The following is a 19,082-nucleotide window of genomic DNA, read 5'->3' as shown; positions in this document are numbered from 1 at the left end:
TCATTCGTCCCGCCCAGATTTTCAATTGTTTGAGAATGAAAATATGGATACGCAGTTAAAACATTTCCGTTGGTCACATCAATTCTTGTCATCTTGCAATTGAGAATTAGTCTCACCCTTGTTTGTCGATTTTTTCTCATTAATAGCAAAACATCTGGTTCGACAATTTTCATGAATTCTCTTGCTCCGTAATTTCCTTCTCTTTCAATTCGAAATTGTCTTGCAAAACCACTCAATGCGGTTGCTGTTTCTGTGACTCTTGCTGTTGTTTCATTACTTTGTGTCTCTTGAGAAGGGTTAAACATATCCCAAAAATAATTTTTCCAACCTTCCAAATAAGTGGTTATGTTTCCCCACCAACGAGAGTAAAAAGGTGTTTTTTCTTTTTTTTGTCGCATTTCGTCTCTCCATTTTAATTAAAAATAAATTAAAAAAAAAAAAAAAAGATTTCAAAAGAGAATGATTTTCAGAGATTATTTTTTTGACTTTGTTGTTTAATTTTCAAAATATCTTCATAGTTTTGGTTGATAAGTTGAATAATATCTTGTTTTTTGATGTTATCAGGATAAAAAATTTTTCGTTCTCTGCAAATTTGTTTGAGTTGTTTGCAGCTCATTTTTGGGTAATCAAGTATTGGCAGATCTTTGTCGAATTCGGTGAGAAGTTCAATCAACTCTTGTTTTTCAATGCTTTTTCCATAATATTTTATTTTTCGTTCTTTGAACATTTGAAGAAGCTTATCGTATGACAGATTTGAATAAATATTTTCATCTTTGCCGAATTGAATTGTTTTTTCAATCATCCCTTGTTTTCTCGCATAATCTTCCGAGAATTTTGAAAACCAGTTTTGAGTGGATTTTAGTGGTTGTTTTGGCTTTTCATCTATCATTGATGAACTTTGGAAAATGTCAGTTTTTTCAATAATTTTTCTTGCTTTTCTTGGAATAATGTTGAGATAATATTCACGCATTTCTGGTGAGAGTTTTTCATAAGTTTTTTTAAAACTTTCAAAGTCAATTTCTTTTTTTGGTTTTTCTTTTTCTTTTTTAATTTTATTTTCAACTCTTGTTTTTACTTCAGGAAGAACAGTTATTTCAGGATTTTTTTCATTAATTTCCAACAAGTTTTTCATTTCTTCTTTATTCATCATTGATAAATATTTCAGATTCTTGGATTTCATTATTTGTGTTAATTCTTCATGAGTTTTTCTTTCAAAATCCATTTTAATTAGAATTTTTTCTGATTTTTTTTAGATTTTTTTTTATGACCTTGGGATTTTTTTATGCTGATTTTTTAGGATAATTTTTTTTAATTAGAATTTTTTCTGATTTTTTTGAAATTTTTTTTTTATGACCTTGGAATTTTTTTAGGGTAATTTCGCTTAGAGAACTGGCTCATTCTTTTAAAATGACACGAGTTTTTGAAAACTGAGCTGAGTCTCTCTTTTTTCCACTACTGAGTCACTATCTTTTGAATTGTTAGGCTTCAAAACCAAATTTTTCGCTTTAAAAAAAAACTTAGAAACATCCGTGCACTTGTCTTGGAAGGTTTTATTGACGGAAGCCAAAACGCAGTTTTGCATTCAGAAATAAAGTGAGAGTTTGCAGAATTATGAAAATGGCAGTAAATAAAGCAGGATGCTTATCCGGAAAAATGCGCGTTAATTTAATGCATGTAAACTTAACTTTTCGCGTTATCAACATGCATTGTTAATTTCCTATAATAAGGTACGCTTCTCGATTAGCTGGAACTTCAAAAGCACTTGAATGCTTGTTTCAGAAAGGTTGTAACTCGTCGCTTGAACGTTTCTTGAATTTGACCGGCTGCGTCCGATCTACTTCGCTTTCGAGTTTTCATTCAACTCCGTTCACAAAGAGCTGCGCGTGTCACGTGATCATTACGTTGTCGCTCTCGGCCCAGTTGCTCGAAGCATCGTTAGCGCTAACCCGGGTTAAATACCATGACAACCTATAGGTTTTAATACCTCTTAACCAATGGTTAGCGCGAACCATGCTTCGAGCAACTGGGCCCTGATCGGAAGTTGCCTCAACATCCGGTCGTTTTAATTTGAAATAACTTTTTACTTAAAATAAAATTCAGCAAATTTCAACAGCAATATCCGAACGCGGAAAATTTAATAAAACAATTATTCCATTCGCGCTTGTTGGATATGAGATTGGTTATAGCCAACTCGGCGCTTCGCGCCTCGTTGGCTATTTACCATATCATATCCAACGCGCGCTCATGGAATAATTGTTAATTATTCTGCAATATCGCCTGATACTTACCCGACGAGGCTTAAAGGCAGAGTTGGCTTAGATCAGGGGATATTCCGCAAGATTGAGCATTGTAATTATTGTTTTATTATTCAACACATTGGAAGCAAAGCGCAGATTTATTACAGAAAAGCTGGAGACGATCTTTATTTTGCCATTTCTCCACTACACAGGAAATGACGTATATTTAACAATTGTTCTGCGAAATCGCGCAGAATATCGCCTGTAGACCACTGTACATAGGCCAAGTTGGCCAAAATTAAAATAAAATCAAGGGATATTCCGTAAGATCGATAGTGGCTACCTTACGAACATTACTTAGTTTGCAAACAATAAGCAAGGGACCGCAAACGAAAATGCTGCAAGTATACGCAGGATCTGTAAAAGTTCTAATCAGCCAAAAATAAATGACTCAAATTTCTGCAAGGCTGAACACGACAGCGACATGATAGAGACCAAACCGAGAATCAACAAAATGCGGCAACCGTGGACAGCTTTTTCGAGCTGGTTGGCTCTCGTCAGCACGGTGTAGCTGTTATTGTTATTTAAGGATTTTCCATCGCGTATCGAGTAATCTACCAAATGCACGTGGTAGTGATTTCGGATGGGCCAAAATTCAGACATCCGTCCACGTCATAGCGCGTGACTACGAACAAAAGAACTGAAATATCATCTCGCTTTCGCAATAAGGTAAACGAGATGAAAACTCTCGTTCGCAAGTACATGGCCAAACCATGTAAAGAAAGTACAGCATATCGGATCTAAAAAGATCTACGGTCCAAAACAGAGAAGTAAACAATAAGCAAGGGACCGCAAACGAAATGCTGCAAGTATACGCAGAATCTGTAAGAGCTCTAATCAGCCAAAAGTAAATTAATGACTCAAATTTCTACAAGGCTGATCGGACTGCGTAGAAAACTTATAACACGACAGCAACATGGTCTCTATCAAGTCGCTGTCGTTTTCTACGCAGTCCGATCAGCCTTGCAAAAATTTGAGTCACTTAGTTTGTAATCCGTCTGAACTGAGCGATTATCCATTTACCTAAAATTCACTTCAAGGTAGCTCAGAAATCGAGGCAATCTGTAGAAAACCGGTGTACAATGGGGATAAGAAAATTACTTTTCGGGCCCAAAAGGAGAGCATTCCCGCCATATCCTGTACATAAATCTCATGCAATGCGCAAGCAGTACTGAGCGCCTGACTAATATTTTCCGAAGGAAATATCATTTGTCTCTTTGATGTTTTTGATCGATTGGCCGCCACGAAAAGCTGGTAAATTGTGAACTGCCAACCTGTCTTTGGTTCGTTTGTTCTTCTCTGCATTCCGTGCGAAATTGCATCGATTCTTAAAGAGTTCGTACGTAAGACGTTAGTCTTTAGAAAAACATGCCTGGGGCAGTCTCCATATGTATTGTTTGGTCACAATCAAAGAGGTTAATTATTTGCTTGATCTATTACATCACCCTCGACGTTCAGAGATCAGGTTTCATCTCCTCGTAGTCTCCATCGCTCGCCTAGCTTGTTGGCTCGTTTCAATCTTGTGAAGGCACTCTTTTCTTCCATACAATGACAGCTAAACTACCTGCCCGAAAATCACGAAGCAGTCACAAACACCTCGCCACCGATTTCGACTGGGAAGGTCTCCCAGGCCTGGGTCACAACTCCTTCGAACTCCTCGCGACCGAGGACCTTTTGTCGGGACTTGGCGAAACAGAGGGTGCAACAGCAAAGCCAGTCTCAAAGCAGCCATCACCACACACCACACAGCTCTTTGCCTTTCCACCCTCTGGTGACGATCCCGTACTCGATCTTCGTCCAAAAACCACCGATGCTAGCGTCGTCGAACCCAAACCGGAGCCAGCAGACCAGCTAAAATCTTCCCCAATCAAATCTGCTCTCAGCGACCCTCGAGGCGAACTCCACCGCCTCCAGTTCCTTAAACAGACCCGAAAGCTCGATATACGCAAGCTGGAACTACGGTTAGAACTCGCTAAAGCCGACCAAGCCATCCATCTCCGACGACATCTCAAGTAAATCCATGGGCGATCTGAAGGCACCGCAGAATTCGTGTTTCCGGCAGCCCTGGCTACACATCTTTACTCCAGGTGAGCCTCAGTTGTATTCAGAGCTATCTCTCCCTGCATTTTGTGCAGGTTACATTGCCATTCTTCAGCAGTACACAGATTTGCAAGTGGTTTGTCCTGCGCGATTTTTTGACTTTGCAATTGTCTTCTAACTCCAGCCTCTCCTCCTGCAGATGTTAACCAGCCTCCAGTTCCCACGTCACATAGCCTCTCACACCCCCCAACGTCGCTGTTCTTGTCTCATAGGTCCAGGCACACGCCTACGCTTCTGCCACCGTACGCAATCGATCTGTGTTCCCAGTGGAAGTCATTCCTGCAATTTTGCATCACTTATCACGTCACTCCTTTACCTGCTGCACCTCACACCGTGGCCTCTTGATTCTGCTATAATTAAGCCATCCACGACGAAATCGTTCAGTTTAGGTGGAGGTTTTGTTCCCCTGCTGCTCTTTCTGGTGGCCATAATGCAAACATCGAGATGCGTACTATAGGAAAGATTCTGGAAATAACCCTGTGAAGCTAGAGCGAAGCTACATCGCGTACAAGCACATGGCGAACGGACTAATGTCCGAAGGAAAAGCCAGCACCAGTCTTCTCTCCCCTCCAGCATAGTTAAATACAAATAAATGTAATTATTTTAGTCGTTATTACAGTTGTTTGCAGATGACGACTGTGATAAGTCATTTATTCAAGGACTTGCATCCGGGATGTCCTATCGCTGTAAAATGGATTTTTCTTCCAGATTTGGCGCTATCATATGTTCAAAAGTTGTTGACAAAGTTGTTCAAGTGAATTCCCCTAACACTGACGCAAGATAGCAGCCTCCCTACGTTTCGGGCATGGCTGAAACAGTGTTCGGCCTTATGTTTCACCTATAAGCAGTGGAAACCAGAATTACGCTAACTCGCCGAAATCGCTTCCAGTCGGCTTGAAAAACTGGTAAATGACAAAGAATACAAGAATCAGAAGGGTAAGTTTAATTTATTAACTAAACAATGTTAGTTTCTACCATTTTACAAAAGTCAGTTTCATTCCTATACAAATCCTTACAGTCAAAGGTTCTTTTTTTTTTCTCTTATAATGAGCTTGCGCTGCCTGTGTGTTGACGTGTAATTATAACTTTTCATAAGGTACGTTGTTGCAATATGATAATAGCAGGTTTTCAGCTTTAATTATAACTAGCTCAGTCAGGATGTACTGGTAGATTTCTGGGGAGAATTCATAAAAATAACCAATGACTATGTTGATAAACAACCTTTCTAGCGCCAAGTTCAAAATGAATTAATGGTCAAAGAGGAAACTACGGCTCAGTAGCTTTCGTTTTAATTGTTGCACTTTAAGATTTAATCCACAGACTCAAAAGTCGAACCACTTTCTAGTCAGCATAATTAACAGCACCACAGGAAAGCAATACCCAACAGCTTTATTTAAGATTGTCACACCTCAGGGTTCCATACACAGACTTACCTACCTTGAATTGTATGACATAATAAACAGTACGACAAAAAAAGCAGTGTTTATAGCTTTCGCTTGAAGGGGTATAGAATGGTCCTTGGAGGATGATGGGTCTCTGCAAATTTTCAGGCGCGTCTCGAAATCTCGGCGTCTCAACTACAAGTAGAGTCTCGGTATCTCAAGCACGTAGAAAATAAAGCGGGTCTCGGAATATCGTATTTTGAAATTTGAGTCTCTTAAGCCAAGCAAAAGTTTAGTCTAAATCAACTGGTTCCGATTTATCAAGAAATAATTTCCAGTATGAGGGACAGAGTGCTGGAAAAGTCTCGTACTCGGATCTCTAACTCACAGTGTCTGACGCTCAGATTCTTGAATCGCGGCATCTCAAGCTCGGATTTGAAAAAAGTGGTTGAGTCGGTCTCGGATTTTTAATGAGGGTCTCGGTGAGGCTCGGATTTTACCATTTTATACCCCTACTTGAATGGCCAAACTTAAGGATTTCATCCACAGACTCAAACGTCAGAAATGCCATTTACAGGCTAATGAAAAGTACTACACGTTAAAAACCACATTTAAATGAACTTCGCTTTGAATTTTGACTCAGTGAGTGGGTCGAGGATTGACTGTACAAAAGATTTGTTGTATGCATTAATTTGCTACAACTGTTGATTCATGTTCTATCTATCTCGTAAATTTGGCAGACATTGTGCTTTCACCTTCTTTGATCAAAGGACTCGATTATGGATAAATGTGAGTGTAAACGTTTTTGTCCAAACTGATCTTGTCTTGGAAGTGTTCTCTGATAACTTTGAAAAAAAAAAACCTTTATTTACCCTCGGCAGTATTTATATATAATACAGCTTTGTAGGTTGAAGTAGGTTAAGAATTTCCACGCGTTAGATAGAGGCTCGCTGTACTTTGCAGTCGTATTTAACGATTTCACAGAGTACATATTACCTTGGTGATAAAAAAAAAACACCCAGCTTGTCTGCCCTCTTTTCGTCTTCGTCCATTTTCTGTGTCAGATTTCATAACACATATTCACGCTTCTCCTGAGTGCACAAACTGCCGCCATCTTTGTTTTTATCGGGCGCATGGTATTATGGGTATTATAGTGCGGATGAATGTATCCCTCCCTGCACGGGATGTAGCCTCTCCTCTTAAAGAGCCCAGTGACTGGATTCCTGCTTTGGTTACAGAAACTTGCACTTACCTACATCTCAGCTGGCATCTCCGTCCTCACAATTTCTTTTATCAAAACCTCGATATTACCAGCCGCCGGGAGGAAGTCCCAGAAACGAGAGAGAGGGCAGACATCTAGCCTCTGCCCACGGCAACCGTCGGTAACCGCTCAACTTAGACGTTTTTTTTTTTTTTTCTTTTTTCTATATTAGCGGCAAAGTTTTAAATAATTTTAGAGCGAGTTTAAAGTTAAGTGTCGAAAGAGTTCGTGCATTTGCTTTGGTTTTACTTTACTACGTTGTGATTGGTAAACAAACCTCTCGCAAGTTTTTCAACCAATCGAGCAAAAACCAAACACAACTGTGACTTGCTCATACGCTTTTTCTCGCGGTTTACGCCGGTTACATGCATTTGCCTAGAGTTCTGATTGGTTCATTGCGTTGACTCCATCTTATGAAGGAAATCACAGTGATTTCAAAGAATGCCCGCACCCAAAAGAATACACCAGAGGTGAGTCAGTTTTATTCATTTTATTGAATGAAGGTTTATCAAATTTAGCGTTTTTTTAAGCTTCATAATCGACAGTGAACAGGCATTTTGTTCTGTAGCCTATTTCAGATTCAGTTGAGCATCCCTAGACTTGAGCTGCAACCTGCAGATTTAAGTGTAAGGTTATGTAGTGTCGTAGTCAAAGAACATGATTACAAGGAAGATTTTACCTACCTGTCGACTAACAGTAGCACTGTGTTCCAGTGGATTCGTGGCGAATTTAAGGGTCACCCTGCCTTTAATGCGAACCGAGTTGGTGAGATTCCGGACCCAACTGACAGAACCAAGCCAGTGGAATGTCAGTGGAATGGTAGCAGAAGACTTCCAGTTACAGCTATCACATTAGAGAGTAGACGGCTGAATGGTCCGATCTTTTTAAGCCTCTCAGAAGAAACATGGCCTAAACGAAATTTTTAGCTTGAAACCTCCAACCAGTAGTAAAAGGAAAAAGGAAATTTAATGGGTATTCAACCCTCCTGCCGCAACCCAAATGGGGGGAGTATGGGAAAGTTTGGTGAGATCTTACAGGTTTTTATTGTTGTCCTGCAGAATCAAGTTCTGACCGATGAAGTGTTGTTAACTGCTATTGTGGAAGTTGAATCCCTTGAGGACAGTCGTCCTTTAACTGACGTGAGTTCAAATGCAGATGATCTTGAAGCGTTAACTCTTAATCATTTTATCATTGGGAAAGCGACACCTAACCTTCCACCTTGAATATTCATTGACAAGGAGATATCATGCCAAAAGTGTTAGCGACAAGCGCACGTTATTACCACTCACATTTGGAAAAGATGGCTATGTGTGTACTTACTTGGCTTAACTTTCCGCAAGAAAATGGTTCAAAGTTGTACCTAACGGGAAGATTGGTGACCCGGTGCTTGTAGTAGACCATGGAACTCCGGGATGGCCCTGGGGCCTGTTTCTCAAAAATCCCGGTGACTTAACGGGCGTAATGAGCGTCTTAACAGAAGTCAATTTTTTTTAGCTTTGAACGTTCAATTTTGAACTCTTATAACTTTATAAAAACATTGGTTTTGTTAGCTTTAAACATTCAATTTTGAACTCTTATAACTTTATAAAAACATTGGCCAAGTAACATGCCTGTAATCACTGTGTAATCGGCGGAAAAACATTTAGTTATCGGGCCCGGTAAGTCACCGGGACTTTCAAGAAACGGGCCCCAGCTGGCCTCTTGGCAGGAATTTTGAAAGTTTTCCCTTGTTCTGACAATGTTGTTTGATCAGCTGAAGTGAAGACAAAGTTTGGAGTATTGAAACGCCCTGTAGCGAAACTGGTCCTTTTGGAAGACTGTTCGTCCAACCGATGTAGACGAACACGGGGTTACAAATGTGACATTTCAGTGACGTTGAAATAAAACTAACATTTGGTCAAAATCCGTTTGTAAGCACATGGTTATTTTGGTTTGGTTCTTGTATTATGGATGGTTTTCAGTATACTGCCATATGTGCTAATTTGGAAATACAGTCCAAATATTGCTCCTAGTTCTAGTTTGGTTATCATTGTTTTGGTTTTGGGAACAGTAGCATTATAAACCATAAAAAAAAAACTACCGTCGATTTTGTTTTTCAGTAACATGGAAAAAGTACGAGCAGAATTGGCTCTAATTTTGGTTGGGATAGCGCGAGCGTTACATCTGACGCCATTCTACTCTTATACACAAAGTAGCAGGCGAAAATGTTTGGCAGTTATTATAAAATTAAAAAATCGAAGGCAGTTTTCTATAGTGTATACTCTTAATCCTGGCTTTCATTAGCGACGCAAGCATACGCACATGCCCAGCACAAGGACTAGGATCAAAATTTTTCCTTTTCGTGTGCTTGTGTCGCGTTATTTTTCACTTGACATGAAGCTCTTAATCTAGTGCTTGCGCATGTGCCTGCGTCGCTAGTGAAAACCAGGCTTTATATTTTTTTTTTCTTTTCTTTCTTTCTTTTTTTTTTTTTTTTTGTATCATAAAAGCATAATATAGACCATAAAATGACGTGACAAAATGTTCAATGATAAACTGGAACCACGAACCGTAGGCGGGTGGTTACCGCGGCACTCCCAAGTTTAGAGCGGTCGAGGGAGCAAAATGCATCAACATCAAGCTATATGGTTAGGCTTCGGCAGATTAAGGAGGCCTGTAATTCTTTTTTGAGACACTCTTTGTTCATTTTCTGCCTTTGTCCTGGGGTTATAAAGTAAGGATAAAGTTTCTCCTCAATGTTGGAGGATTAGTTTTGGGGCGAGAGCAATTATATTTAATTTGTTAATTGGTTTCCATTCTTCTCATTAAAGCATGTATTTTAAGTTCGTTCAATTGTTGCATCAACTGTTGTTAAAATCTTTCTGAGTCCCAATATATGACCCACTGATCTTTTGAGCTCACCTCATAACAAGTGTATTCGAAGACCGGCAATTTAAGGATGTAAGCATTTTACACGGTTCCAGTAGAGAATGAGAAGCAGGATTGAATGATAAACGCGGTAAATAACTGAATACCAAGACCCTTTATTAACGTCTTCTTGTCACTGTTACATTTTTTTGGAAAAGCCATTAACATCCCACGTCACCTAAGCAAGGAACCTTACGTTTCCAAAACTGATTTGATTTTAGATTTCAGTCGATACGTTATAACCCTTCCATTTATATATAAAAAAAAAGCAAGAAGAAAAAACTGAAGATACTGACAAGCCAAATAATGCTGTGTTCTGAACTGCGTACTACAAAAACCAACACAAAAAATGAAAGCGCGCTGAGTTTTAATTAAGCATTAACTGGCTTGATTTTCATCTCAGCTCGTTTAGCGGAGTAGTGATGACCCTTCCAGCGATGCCAGTTCACACCGTCAGCATAAGAAGAGTGTTTGCCCTTAAGATATTGGCCGTTCAGGTTGGATGCGTGACAGGCATAGTACCACCAGGCTCCCTTGTATGTCGCGGCACAATTCTTGCCATATCTGTCGTTGTCTCGATCTTTGGTGCTGAACGCCATGCCACGGTGATAAGAAAGCGAGTCACCAGCAGTTCCTAGAAAAAAACAAACGGAAAAGAAAAAAAAGTATGGCGTTAAAATGTCGCAGCATATATCAGTAGTCTTTAAATCTCTCATCAGCAATTCAATACACCGGATATTTCATGTATTCTACATTTATTTACTATCCTCCACTCCAAGTCATGGGTATGAATTCCATTCAAGCCTGAAGTTTCCCAGACTTTCTTTTTGCAACTGCATACATTGCGTATATAACTGTGAATTGGGCTAACATGTCTTTCATTCGCAGTAGAATATATTATATTACAAATGCTTACTCTTATTTTGTGTTGAATTTCCTACACAAATTAAAGAGCTCATTCTGAATTGAGAAAAAAAGTAACAATCAAAGTATCAAAGAGTCAGAATGACTTACTCCGTAAAATAAAATGAATAACAGACAGTTAATGTTAATTAAAAAAAATCAGAGAGGTAACAAGAATACTGTCTATGGTCATTTTTTCATGCACGAAACATTGCTATCTTTCGTTCTTGTATCTGTTAAGAGTTTGAATTTTCCCCTAATATTTTGAATTAATGAACGTTCTCATTAATTAGTAGAGTTGCACATTTTTAAACAAAACTTACAAGTAACGCTGTTTGAATATAGCTTTCTATCTGATTATCCAATTATTATAGTATACTTACCAGAGTATGAACCAAGATTGAGTGTGTATTTGCTTCCCTCATCATCAACACCAAAGGAACTGTACTCAGCATATACTGTATTGCCACTGAAGTCTTCAAGATCCACTCGAAGCTTGCTTGGTTTTTTTGTCAGGCGATGAATCTTGTCCAGTCCAAGCCAAAATTCCCCATTGAGATTTCCAAAGCCTCGTTTGTAGTCGTCCCAACCGCGGTAGAAATTAACCGAGCCGTCCAATCTCTTTTGAAACACAGTCCACCCCCCACCGGCTGTTGTTTGGTCACAGTACACATCAAAGGCACCGCCATTGTCGGGGTTGATCTTGTAAACACCGCTGGTTTGTTTACCAGCTTTGTAGAGTTCAGAGCAGCTCTTGTAAACTAAAATACAATATAAATACAAATATTTGTTAGTGCATGTTAAAAGAGAAAAAAGGATGTTGTGGGCTAGTTTTGTTTCAGTATCAACAAAAACCAGGTAACCAGGTGCAGTAGGCAACATTAAGATATTTAACTGTAAACCGAGCTTGCCTCCGCCTGCACAATTTCTTAAAAAAAAAAAAAGGTCAACGTCGGTAACTAGACAACTTTAAGATACCTTTAACACTGATTGGTTTGTTTAAACACTTGATTTCCTCTCTTAGCTCCCTGAGTTCGTTCTTTACTTCCTGAAGTAGGGTCTGGACGGCCTCGTTCAATCCTTTACACTTTTTGGCAGTTTTAGTTGCACCAAGTGTGGATAACACAAGCAGAACATAAACTAGGCTCCAGACGCCACGCAAGCTAGCCATGATTAGCTTTCAATCACCAGGCAAATTGTCTTGCTGTAAATGAATGATCAGGCAGGAGTAAATTAGCTTCGCCAGCTTATTTTTGCGGTGTTTAAATAAGTTTTGAAAATAGACTAAAAGGCCTACGTGTTGATGATTTTGAAGGATGAAAGATCAGCAGCAGAGGAAACGAATCTAATCTCATTGCAAAATGTGTATTATTTTTTTATACTTTGAAAATACTGATTTGACATGATATTTTTTCAAAGCAAATTCACCTAAAAGCTGTCTTACTGAAATGTTTGATACAACCAATATGGCCACTTCACTTCCACTTCGAAAAGAAAGATTGACAAATACATAAAACTAAGCGAGCCTTTATTGCATGTATTTTCCCCCCGTGATTAGCATTTTCTAACAAACGACAATTGCTCTCAGCAAATAGTTTCGAAGACGTCTTCAGTAGATATGAGAGTCATTTAAAGTGGTTCGCAAAGCGTTCGGTTCTTGAAAGCAAGAGACAAGGGAGTAAACATCGGAAATCAGACTGTCATCTAGGCATCTTTGAAATTAATCCAACGGAGCACCACTTTTCAAACTGGTCAATTCACTCACACCATTCAGTTCCGTTTGGTAGAAAGCGGAAGAGCGGAGCCCTTAAACATAGGAGCTGAATAACTAAAAGTATTTTAAACTTCTGCAAACAACTACTACAAAGGAACGAAATAAAACAGATTGGATTTAAATTTGAAACAAATAACATGAAAGTCACTTGCAAAAGGGTAAAGAGCAGCGGCAGAGATCCTCTACAATAAATAGCAAAACAAAGGTGACTTTCTACAAATATCGGTTTCTTTAAAAACACGAGCCTAAGTAAAAATACGACTGTAATCGACACTAAAGTCCTGCGAGTTTCACATTCATAGCAACGTCCATTTCGAACTATCGTTAAAGGATTAAAGAGTCGGCAGGATAAAAAAAATACGCCGTCCATCAAGATGTCAGTAGAAAAAAATCACTTGTGGGTCAATTTGATATTGAGAAATGCGAGAATAATAGTTGCATATTTTACTCAGCCTCTCAAAATATGTTGACTGATTTCACTGACATCGAAAGCTTAAATGAAACTCCATATGTAGCCGTGCTAGGGAAAATTAAAACTGGTAAGAAATTCCTCAGTTTAGTATCATTTTCTTCATCTTAGGCATTCAGTCTGCATACTCCAAGTCCTTGCCATCGGCTTGAGGAATATCTTCCAAAGTGTATTCAGAAACTAGGGCGTGGAAGAATACCTTACGGGATTGTAAAATGCCGGAACGTTTTAGCCGAGAAGAAATCTGAAAGGATACTGTCATAAAATGGACTAAATAACAAAACGGTTTCTCCTCAGCTATATCATTCAGTCCGTAACCTTTATAAACGACTAGAGTAATAACGTTAACGTCTCTATTCGGAGATTAAACTTACCTTCTAGACGTGTCGCTGCAAGAAACTTGCACGAGTCAAATGACTTATTATCGGCTATACTTTAATATTATTGAAACACTAATTAGAAATTCTCTAGCTTATAAATCATTCCGTCCTTGTAGTGGGCATCTTTTATGTTTATCCACCAGAGCGCAACTCTACCTAAAGCACTTTAGAAACATTGCTTCAATCACTCTCGCTATCTGCCTGTTTTTAGACGCCGGGGTGCAAGGATTTCAGTAATTTGTTTGTGTATTGACAATAGAGTTATTTTGGTCATTTCCAAACAAACAAATTAACTCGCAAAGAATTCTAGTCTCCACAATTTCTATATCCACACAAAATGTTTTTTAGTTAAGAGTGAGAAAATGTCGACGAAGGAAAGCGCATTGGACTCACATTTAACTTTGTTGCGGGTTTGGTGACGTTAAGCAAATTCTTTTAACAACAAGGTGACAAGTGGCCAAGACTGACATTCAAATTTCGACTATCATGTAGGCATGTTATTTATCCAACGGAGCGCAGCTTATTGTTTAAAGACCTTTTAATACTGCTCAATTCACTCACTCCATCTCCGGTTTTTAGAAAGCTTTAAGCAGAGGGCAGAAATTTAGTTATCCCCCTTGGGCGCCGAAGAACTTAAAGTATTTTGAACTTCTGCAATCAAATATACAAAGGAACGAAACAAAACGGCTTGGATTTAAATTTGAAAGAAATAATAAAAAAGTCACTTGCAAAAGAGTAAAGAGCAGGGGCAGAGACCGTCTAATATAAATAGCAAAACTAAGGCGACATTGGTTTCTTTAAAAACACGAGACTAAGTAAAAATATGATAATCGACACCAAAGTCATGCGAGTATGACGTTCATCGCAACGCCTAGTTTGGACTTTGGTCCGAGGATTAAGGAGTCTGCAGGATAAAAAAAACTACACAGTACAACGAGATGTAGAAAAGATCAGTTGCAGGTCAGTTTAACATTGAGACACGCGAGAATAATAGTCCTATATATTTTACTCAGCCTCTCAAACGATGTTGACATGCCTGACATCGAAAGCTTGATTATCGCTCCACACTTAGCTCTGGTATGGAAAATTCAAACTGGTGAGAAATTCCTCAGTTAAGTATCATTTGTTTCATCTTAGGCATGCAGTCTGCACACTCCAAGTCCTTGCCATCGGCTTGAGGAATATCGTCCAAAGTGGATTCAGAAACTAGGGCGTGGAGGAATACATTACGGGATTGTAAAATGCCGGAACGTTTTTGCCGAGAAGCAAACTGATAGGATACTGTCATAAAATGGACTAAATAACAAAACGGTTTCTCCTCAGCTATATCTAACCTTTATAAACGACTAGAGTAATAACGTCTCTATTCGGAGATTAAACTTACCTTCTAGTCGTGTCGCCCCAAGAAACTCGCACGAGCCAAATGGCTTATTATCGGCTTTGCTTTAATATTATTGAGACACTAATTACAAATTCTCTAGCTTATAAATCATTCCCTCATTGAGGTGAGCATCTTTTATGTTTATCCACCAGAGTGCAGCTCTACTTTTAAAAAGCCCTTCAGAAACATTGTTTAAATCGCTCTCGCTATTTACTTGTGTGTGACGGCGGGGTGCCAAGATTCTCTAGCTTATAAATCATTCCCTCATTGAGGTGAGCATCTTTTATGTATATCCACCAGAGTGTAACTCTACTTAAAGTCCTTTCAGAAACATTGTTTAACTCGCTCTCGCTATATACTTGTGTTTGACGGCGGGGTGGGAAAATTTCAGTAATTTGTTTGGGTATTGACAATAGATTTATTTTGGTCATCTCCAGACAAACAAATAAATTGGCAAAGAACTCTAGTCTCCACAATTTCTATATCCACACCAAAAGTTTTGTAGTTAGGAGTGAGAAAATGTCGACGAAGGAGAGCCCCTTGGATTCAAATTTAACTTTGTTGCGGGTTTATTGACGTTAAGCAAATTCTTTTAACAACAAGGTGACAAGTGGCCATGACTGACATTCAAATTTCGTCTATCATGTAGGCATGTTTTATATTTATCCAACGGAGCGCAGCTTATTGTTTAAAGCTTTTGATACTGTTCAATTCACTCACTCCATCTCCGGTTTTTGGAAAGCAGAGCGCAGACATTTAGTTATCCGCTTGGGCGCCGAAGAACTTAAAGTATTTTGAACTTCTGCAATCAAGCATACAAAGGAACGAAACAAAACGGCTTGGTTTTCAATTTGAAAGAAATAATAAGATAGTCACTTGCAAAAGAGTAAAGAGCAGGGGCAGAGACCGTCTACAATAAATAGCAAAACTAAGGCGACATTGGTTTCTTTAAAAACACGAGACTAAGTAAAAATATGATAATCGACACCAAAGACATGCGAGAATGACGTTCATCGCAACGCCTAGTTTGGACTTTGGTCCGAGGATTAAAGTCTACAGGATAAAAAAAATACGCAGTACAACGAGATGTAGAAAAGATCAGTTGCAGGTCAGTTTAACATTGAGAGATGCGAGAATAATAGTCACATATTTCACTAAGACTCTAAAGCGATGTTGACATGACTGACATCGAAAGCTTGATTATCGCTCCACACTTAGCTCTGGTATGGAAAATTCAAACTGGTCAGAAATTCCTCAGTTACGTATCATTTGTTTCATCTTAGGCATTCAGTCTGCACACTCCAAGTCCTTGCCATCCGCTTGAGCGTTGAGGAATATCTTCAAAAATGTATTCAGAAACTAGGGCGTGGAAGAATACCTTACGGGATTGTAAAATGCTCGAAGATTTTAGCCGAGAATTAATCTGATAGGATACTGTCATAAAATGGACTAAATAACAAAACGGTTTCTCCTCAGCTATATCATTCAGTCCGTAACCTTTATAAACGACTGGAGTAATATAAACGTCTCTATTCGGAGATTAAACTTACCTTCTAGACGTGTCGCCGCAAGAAACTCGCACGAGTCAAATGACTTATTATCGGCTTTGCTTTAATATTGTTGAAACACTAATTACAAATTCTCTAGCTTATAAATCATTCCCTCATTGAGGTGAGCATCTTTTATGTTTATCCACCAGAGCGCAACTCTACCGGAAAGCCCTTTAGACACATTGTTTAAATCACTCTCACTATCTACTTGTATTTGACGGCGGGGTGCCAAGAATCAGTAATTTCTTTGAGTGCTGACAATGGATTTATTTTGGCCATCTCCAAACAAAGAAATTAACTCGCAAAGAACCGCTAGTCTCCACAATTTCTACATCAACACCAAATGTTTTTTAGTTAGGCGTGAGAAAATGACGACGAAGGAAAGCGCCTCGGATTAAAATTTAACTTTGTTGCTGGTTTAGTGACGTTAAGCAAATTCTTTTAACAACAAGGTGATTAGCCGGGCCAACGGTAGCATTCAAGTTTCGACTATCACGTAGGCATGTTTTATATTTATTTAACGGAGAGCAGCTTATTGTTTAAAAAACCTTTTAATACTTCCGCTCAATGCACTCACTCCAACTCCGTTTTTTAGAAAGCAGAGCGCCGAAATTTAGTTATCCCCTAGGGCGCCGAAGAACTTAAAATATTTTGAACTTCTTGCAATCAAACATACAAAGGAACGAAACAAAACGGCTTGGATTCCAATTTAAAAGAAATAATAAGAAAAGCACTTGCAAAAGAGTAAAGAGCAGGGGCAGAGACCGTTGTCTACAATAAATAGCAAAACTACGGCGACATCGGTTTCTTTGAAAACGCGAGACTAAGTAAAAATATGATAACAGTACACCAAATCATGCGAGTATGACGTTCATCGCAACGCCTAGTTTGGACTTTGGTCCAAGGATTAAAGAGTCTGCAGGATAAAAAAAATACGCAGTACATCGAGAAGTAGAAAAAATCAGTTGCAGGTCAGTTTCACATCGAGAGATGCGAGAATAATAGTCACATATTTCACTCAGCCTCTCAAACGATGTTGACATGACTGACATCGAAAGCTTGATTATCGCTCCACACTTAGCTCTGGTATGGAAAATTCAAACTGGTCAGAAATTCCTCAGTTAAGTATCATTTGTTTCATCTTAGGCATTTAGTTTGCACACTCCAAGTCCTTGCCATCGGCTTGAGCGTTGAGGAATATCTTCAAAAGTGTATTCAGAAACTAGGGCGTGGAAGAATACCTTACGGGATTGTAAAATGCTCGAAGATTTTAGCCGAGAAGCAATCTGATAGGATACTGTCATAAAATGGACTAAATAACAAAACGGTTTCTCCTCAGCTATATCATTCTGTCCGTAACTTTTATAAACGACTGGAGTAATAACGTCTCTATTCGGAGATTAAACTTACTTTCTAGACGTGTCGCCGCAAGAAACTCGCACGAGTCAAATGACTTATTATCGGCTTTGCTTTAATATTGTTGAAACACTAATTACAAATTCTCTAGCTTATAAATCATTCCCTCATTGAGGTGAGCATCTTTTATGTTTATCCACCAGAGCGCAACTCTAATTAATGCCCTTTCAGAAACATTGTTTAAATCCCTCTCGCTATCTTCTTGTGTTTGACGGCGGGGTGCCTTGATTTCAGTAATCAGTGTTTGGGTATTGACAGTAGATTTATTTTTGTCATCTCCAAACAAACAAATAAATTTGCAAAGAACTCTAGTCTCCACAATTTCTATATCCACACCAAATGTTTTGTAGTTAGGCGTGAGAAAATGTCGACGAAGGAAAGCACCTTGGTCTCAAATTTAACTTTGTTGCTGGTTTAGTGACGTTAAGCAAATTCTTGCCGTCTCAGGTCAAAACACAGGGGTTGTAGGGTTGAGGAGAATCGTGTCTCTATGGCGGATATGCAAAGGCCACGGCTTGAAAACGTTTGCATTCGCTGCATTTTCGCACGACTCTCTTCGACAATTTCCGAAGACGGGGTATCCTGAACTTCTCTCTTACTCTCGCCATTTAGTGTAGTGACGTGAGCCTGTTGTACTATCTTCGCTGCTAGTAGAGCTGAGCCAGGCAGGTATATTGGGTACTCGCCCTGGATCCGTCCTCGACATTCCAACATTCCCTCTCCACTAGGCTGCAGATTCAGTTGTTCTTGGTCTTGGTCAAATTTGGGTTGCTTAACCCTTGTAGCTGTGCTCTCTTGACTAGGAACATCTAACATTTCTCAACGTCAGCTGTATTCAGTGGTCCCGTGGTCTTGCTGGAGGAGTTCCGTGAATTATGCGGGAATCGCATCACCCAAACACCAATCGTCACGGCCTTACGTAGTTAAAACTTCCATAGGACCAAATCGAAATCATCACGGGTCTCGACTCCAACTGCGAACAGTTCTTGATGGGGCTTTCGTTCCGCCATACTTTCAGGGCTTGGTTCCGGCATGATGTCCTCTGGCCACTTGGCAGTTTCTGAGAGCCAAGCAGGTCCATCCCACCACAGTTCTGCGCCTACTACACTACCACAACGGCTCTTTAGATCGGCGGGGTTGTCGGTTGACGGAACATGAAGCCACAGCAAGTTTGGCTGAGACTGGATTCTACTGACACGATTCTGCACAAACTGACGGTGCTCCCCTTTAGCAGCAATCCAATGTAAGGAAAGGGAACTGTC

At 39.3% G+C, this 19,082-nt stretch overlaps 1 protein-coding gene across 4 annotated transcripts in view; it reads right to left on the bottom strand.

The window, feature by feature from the left end:
* LOC146476058 (microfibril-associated glycoprotein 4-like) overlaps nucleotides 1-19,082 on the bottom strand; it is a 207,812-nt gene that overhangs the window by 148,957 nt on the left and 39,773 nt on the right. The window contains exons 1-4 of one of the 4 annotated variants that reach the window (XM_085115027.1): nucleotides 16,405-16,487; nucleotides 11,829-12,054; nucleotides 11,234-11,611; nucleotides 10,280-10,581 (exon numbers count right to left, since the gene is read on the bottom strand). In XM_085115027.1, coding sequence (XP_084971153.1) covers nucleotides 10,319-10,581; nucleotides 11,234-11,611; nucleotides 11,829-12,021 — 834 coding nt within the window. In that variant the 5' untranslated portion in view covers nucleotides 12,022-12,054; nucleotides 16,405-16,487 and the 3' untranslated portion in view covers nucleotides 10,280-10,318. Of the gene's footprint in view, nucleotides 1-10,043; nucleotides 10,582-11,233; nucleotides 11,612-11,828; nucleotides 12,055-13,467; nucleotides 13,646-16,404; nucleotides 16,488-19,082 lie in introns of those variants that run through there. The other 3 variants (XM_085115023.1, XM_085115024.1, XM_085115025.1) reach the window with 3 other exon arrangements.

Source organism: Pavona decussata, unplaced genomic scaffold, assembly GCF_977016875.1.
Source record: "Pavona decussata unplaced genomic scaffold, jaPavDecu1.1 SCAFFOLD_81, whole genome shotgun sequence".
NCBI classification, from domain to species: Eukaryota; Metazoa; Cnidaria; class Anthozoa; order Scleractinia; family Agariciidae; genus Pavona; species Pavona decussata.
Note: the sequence above shows the minus strand (reverse complement) of the source record. Positions and strands in the feature narration are given on the sequence as shown.